The sequence below is a fragment of the Agelaius phoeniceus genome, chromosome 11 (assembly GCF_051311805.1).
Source record: "Agelaius phoeniceus isolate bAgePho1 chromosome 11, bAgePho1.hap1, whole genome shotgun sequence".
Taxonomy (NCBI): Eukaryota; Metazoa; Chordata; class Aves; order Passeriformes; family Icteridae; genus Agelaius; species Agelaius phoeniceus.
The window spans coordinates 18,230,626-18,236,625 of NC_135275.1; the positions used below are offsets into that span (position 1 = coordinate 18,230,626).

At 43.5% G+C, this 6,000-nt stretch overlaps 1 protein-coding gene across 2 annotated transcripts in view; it reads left to right on the top strand.

Annotated features, from left to right (window-relative positions):
* The window catches only part of TAFA1 (TAFA chemokine like family member 1), a 212,623-nt gene extending 207,773 nt beyond the window's left edge, over nucleotides 1-4,850 (top strand). For both annotated transcript variants that reach the window (XM_077184519.1, XM_054640200.2), the window contains exon 5: nucleotides 1,137-4,850. In XM_077184519.1, coding sequence (XP_077040634.1) covers nucleotides 1,137-1,154 — 18 coding nt within the window. In that variant the 3' untranslated portion in view covers nucleotides 1,155-4,850. The remainder of the gene's footprint in view (nucleotides 1-1,136) is intronic.
* The last annotated feature ends 1,150 nt before the right edge of the window (nucleotides 4,851-6,000 follow it).

Here is a 6,000-nt window from a genome sequence, read left to right on the forward strand (position 1 = left end):
GAACCAGCTGGATCTCATGTAAATCTCTCTCGCTCTAATATTTACTGCTGTGTTTAATCATTTATAATTAGATATAATAATTTATAGTTAGATAATAATCTGTAGCCCTGATTTAATGGCCAAGCCTGACCATGTTCAAGTCAATGTGAGTTTCAATGCTGACCCAGTTGCCTGGCAAAGGGCTGAACCCCTCATGGTGTTCATGTGGGTGAACCAGCGCAGCAAAAGCATAACAAAAGCATTTCCTTGAGAGCACTATTTCTGCTGTGGGACAGTTGCTCTTATTTCAGCATCCTAAAAAAACTCCTGGGCATTGGTGTTTCCCCTTGCAGCATTAGTGCAGCACTCAGGTCAATTTTGGTGGTGGTCACAAGGAGGGGTGGGTTTTGGTCTGTGGCAGGGTGTGTTATCTCACACAGGCTGAGGAGATGGAGTAGCTGCTGTGGCCCTGCACTCTGGGGAAGTGAGTTGGAGGGGTTCCAGACAAACCTGAAAGGTGGATGGATGCTCCTGCCTGTCTTGTCCAGCAGAAGTCACTGGAATCACTCTGGGAAGGGGAGGTGGAAGGCTGGGGTGAATCTGTCCTGGCTCGTCCTTCTTGCTTGAAGGGCTCCCACAAGGAAGATGGAGAGAGACTCTCTGTAAGGGCATTAGGGGACAGCACGAGGGAGAATGGCTTCAGACTAACAGACAGGAGGTTTAGATTGGATATTAGGAATGGATTCTTCCCTGTAAGGATGGTGAGGCCCTGGCACAGGCTGCCCAGAGAAGCTGTGGCTGCCTCACCCCTGGAAGTGTCCAAGGCCAGGTTGGACAGAGCTTGGAGCAACCTGGGACAGTGAAAGGTGTCCCTGCCAAACCAAAACATTCTGTGATGTCCAGCACCACCAGCCCAGGTGCTTAAAGCACATCCAGTCTCTCCCAAGGCAGAGGCAGGATCTCACTCAGGATCTGTCTCTTGCATATTTTTACACCCCTGCAGCGCTAAAAGACACACACCCCTCTGGTATTGCATTTAAACTCAGCTATATCAATCAGCTGTATCCCACAGAGCCTGGGTCTTTCTTTTCCAAAAGACTATATTTAAAAAATAACATATTATGCATAACTGACTCTTTCCCATTTTCTCACTGCAGATCCACCCAAGGACTTAACAGAGCGCCCACGTCTGCATGGAGACAGTGAAAGCCTGGCTGATTTATGAGGACAAAGTATTGAAAGTTTAAAACCATCTCAGCATTTCCAAGCCAAATGGATTTCTTATTTGCACTTTGACTGTTTACCAGAAAACAACAGTGGCTTTACTCTGTGAAAGAAAGGATTCGGTGGAAATAATGGCCCTGATTTTTGACAGCTGAAAATAAAAAATGAAGAAAGTGGTTCCTTTGCTAAAGTTTCTGAGATTGCAAAGTACAAGCAACAGTATAAGTTTGGATCTACAATTTACTTTATACCAGTTAAAGTATATATATATAGAAATATATATATATTAATATATGATATTTTGAAATAAAAGCCTCACTCTTCAAGAAATTGAATAGTACCACACTTTTCTGCAGCTGCTGTATTTTTTTTTTTCCTTTTTTGCAATGGTCTGGAAGTTCCCTACCTGTTTGAGAGAGAAATGTGGCAGTGAAGAGGCAAAGCAAACCTGCTGTGGTACAAGGACGCCTAAGAGCTACACGAATCCTACCGATGCAGCATCCAGAGCTTCCTGTTCCCTTCGGCAGAATTTTGAGGGCATTTGTTGTTCCACTTTGTGTTCTGGAGGCTTTTCCCCTTGTGCAATACTAGCATGCTGGCTTTGCTTCATTAACCATACTTGATTGATATATAATGATGATAATTCTATCCTCCTCCAGGAAAATATTTTTAGAGCTGTTAGATATTCCATGAAGAAGAGATGGACAACTACTGAGTGAAGTACAGTATGTATTAAAAGTTTATTTGGCAGAGTTTGGTAGACTGTGAGCTCCCTTCTTATTAAAGATGTACTGTACATACAATGTCTTCAGACTTTGTATAGCTCCTAGAGACTCCAGTAAAAACCCAGTAACCACCTCCAAAGCTTTGCATTGTTGGCTCACTAATTCTTTGAAACAACAACAAAGCTACTTCTTTCCAGACTGGTATGTGAGGGGAGTTTTTCATACAGTTTGGTGTTTCAGGAGCCCATTTGCAGTTGGCAAACAGGCACCTCACCTTCAGCATGCCTCTGTGGACAGCTGGCTACGTGCTCTTACCCCACAGCACACATGGGAGAACTGCCTAAATTTAGGTTTCCCTCATTGCCAGGCTAATTCTCATTTGCCACCAGCTAAAAGCATTCACATCAGCAATTCCATGGCATAGCAAATGCCCAGCTGTTTGTGGCAAGCACAAACTTGTGGCTGATCCCTTCACTTTCAGAATAGTTTCTTTCAGTTTATTTTCAGTCTGTTTCTTGCTATGGTGAATTCAGCTGATCTGAGATGCTCCTCAGCAAGAATCTGTCCACAGAGACCTTGACCCAGTCACTGCTGAACTCCCATTTCTGGCTGATCTGTAGCTGCTCACCAGGCAGTCTGGCCCTGGCATTGCTGAAGAAAGATCAAATCTGAGGGCTGAAATGTGTGAGCCTAGTTCACATTCCCAGGCACTTTTGTGAGCAATCCAATTAATTTCAGGGGGTTTATTGGTGTGGAAAAGTGTCTTGCTGTCACGCATAAGTCTGCACAATCTACCCTTCAGTCTGCCTAATGCTACCAAATGAAGGAGGAATAGGGAATTGTAAAACTAGTTCTGTTCAGTCCAGCTTCATCCCTTTAATATTTCCAATTTCCTTTCAGCCTCCTTACCTGTCTCTCACAGGATGCCTTTGGCCATGCTGATCACTTTTAATCCAATGCAGAGGAAGTGCTGCACTTCCCATCCTAGATTGGGTTGAAATTCTCCCACTGAGTCTCTTTCCCCTTCAGGGTAACCACTTCAATCCTGATGCTTCAAGAGGCAGAAATTGTCACTGTAATTACAGTGCAGATTAAAGCAGCTACATGACGTGTCACGCCATATTCCATGCTGGCTTTCCATGCTGATCTTCTCCCAGTGCTCACAGTGGAAATGGATAAGCTGTTTCCAAGTACTTCAATTATCCCCCTTCAAAAATATGAGTGAAGAGTACCCAGGGAAGACACAGACAACCCAGAAAGTGGTAGAATCACTGTCCATGGAATGTTCAAGAAAAGGCCTCAATGTGGCACTTGAGGACGTGGTTTAGTGGTGAAGATGGCAGTGTGAGGTTAACAGTTGGACTTGATGATTTTAGAGGTCATTTCCAGCACTAAGAATTCTGGTTCTGTGCACAGAAAGGATCCTTGCACATGGAGCCCACCCTCCCTGGTGGCTCAGCTGGACAGGCTGGGTATTTTCTGGGAACAGCCACCTGCCCAAACCACAGAAGATACCTGGACCCTACTCTATTTTAGATGTAGTCTGCCATGGCCATGTGTCCAGTACCATCATCTCAGTTCAGAGGGGAACACTGCCTGCCTGCTTACCCCCATATGGATTATAAGGTCAGCTCCAGGCTCAGCTGCCACTAGTAAAGAGAAACTCCTCCAAAATAAACCCCTAGCATTTCTGAATTTTACTCACACAGCTCTTTATAAATCCCAAGACCCCCTCAAGCACCCCTTGGTGCACTAGGAGATAGACTAGCAGGTAAGTCTATTCAAAGCCAGGACATGTTATCACCCTTTTACCAGCTGGAACCGAGGCACACAAAGCTCAACAGCCTCCCGCAATCATACTGGGGAGCTGTGGAAAATCCAGCAGAAATGGAACTTTGGTTTCCTTATTCCCAGTCTAATGATACTCCATTAGAGGAGCCCCACAAACATACCCATGTGTGGCCTCTGGTACCCTTTGCCAAAGCCCCAGGTATCCCCACTGGGAGGTCTCTACCCCACAGCAGAGCTGCTGCCGTGGCTCATCCTGTGAGCAGATAAGGCTGCTGTGCCGTGCCTATGAAATATGCCTGTTGAGATTGGGAAATATTAGACTTGCTAAAATGTCAGAAGGAAATGTTGTCATTACCACAGGAAAGTTTCTTTGAGATGTTTATGAATTTTTCTTTGCCAGTAGGCAGCCTCCAATGCCGTCCCACCAAATTCAGTAAACATCTGCGTCTCTTTGAAGTTGCCGCAAAAATCCGCTCGTGAAGCGTGGCATCGAGAAATTGCTGTTTTAATTAAAATGTTTTAGAGGGCAATTAAGGCCTTTGCAAAAATAATGACTGATAGAACATGAAGTCCAATTAAGAGGCAGATGCAACTAACCTTCGTTGTTTCAGGGAACCAAGTTGAAAACAATAGTAAAAAAGAATTCAAGAAGCCTAGAGTCACAAATATTCCACATTTCAGGGATATTCACAGTAGCACAGTGTGTAGCAGGAAGATAGAGCTACTTATCCTGGCCAATGGAGAGCAGATGTCTGTCAGTGGTGGAGTGAATGGTCCTCATATCCTCATGGGAAAGTGACAGTCATGCCATTCTCTGCATAATGTTAAAAGGTTTATGTTAACAGAGGAGGAAATGAAAGTTCCTGCTTTTTGGCAGAAGTCTAGACAGAGACACTTCAGGAAATGAAAAAAAAAAAAGAAAAAGAATATTTGTAAATGCATCAAAGATAAATTTAGATTTATGTCAGTGTTTCTTCAGATGTGTGAAATCAAGTTCTGTAAATCTAAAATGTACAAGTTGGAAAAAAATACCAAAAAAAAGAGGTAGCTGCCATCTGCCTATTGATTCAGAAAACTTAGATTATGTGCTTCTGTCCAAAAATCTCTGGTAATAAAAGGCTCAGTGTGGTATGACTTGATATTGTTTTGAATATACTATATATGCTCTATAAAAAACCAAAACCAAAGCCTTGAAGGAAGTCCACTCCTATGGCCAACATGAGGAACAGCATGATGTGCACCCATATTTGGCACTACACAGAGAAAGGACCATGAAAAATTGCTGAAGGTGAAGCAGTTTGTGATGAGTGATGCTCTTATCAGATCTATTGATTGACTATTAGCAGAGTTTGCAGGTACTGTCAGTGCTGTGCTGCTTGGATGTTTTCCTATTATAAAATGATTAGTTACATTCCTAACTCTCCTCATTTGCCACTTACCTGTTTCACTGGCTGGTCCAAATATAATTACAGATCATAGAGAAGTTGTGGAGGAGATAAACATACTTTGGCTTGGAAAGCACATCCATTTCCTCTGAAAGTGGCAGGCTTTGTTTCTTCTTCAAGGGCAGGATGAATACTGTGGCCTAAAATGAGCTTCTCTTTTATCAATACCTCAGTCACATCCCAGTAAGCAGGGTTTAGAGCTTGCCTGACAAAGAACTGGGTCATGCTTCTTTGCTTGGTATTCTATTTTTTTGTCAGAGAAAAATAGAAACACATTCCACAAATAATCTTTCAGGTAGACAGAAGGAGATGTGTGTACAGGGCAGTTGGTTTCAGGCTGTCAACACTTTTTCTAGTTCACTGGTTTGAATTCAGATCATAGGCCTGACACATATTTATGGTTTCTTCTCTCAGAGGCTTACACAGTCAAAGCACTTAACTTCACAAATATTTGTACTTTATAAAACCATGCTGCTCTGAGGAAAGGAACTGAATCCTCTGCTTTCCAGGCAGGAAACTGAAACTCAAAAGAGCTGAGACTTGCCCAAGGTGAAACTAAAAACCTGCAGCAGACCTGGCAGTAAAACTGAGGGCTCCTGGATTTCAGGTCATCACTGAGGATGGTTCATCTGTGATTCACATCAGTGAAATTTTGGTGAGAGCAGACCCTGAGTCGCAGAGAGCAGAATTAGGGGACCTGCAGTCAAGTGTGGACAATCATGTGCAAGCACCAAGTGACCAGAGCTTGTGCATCTCCCTCCAGCTGGGATTTTCAAACCACTGATGCTTGGAAGGTCTACTCCAACATCTCTTGCTCCCACAGGGACACAGTCCTG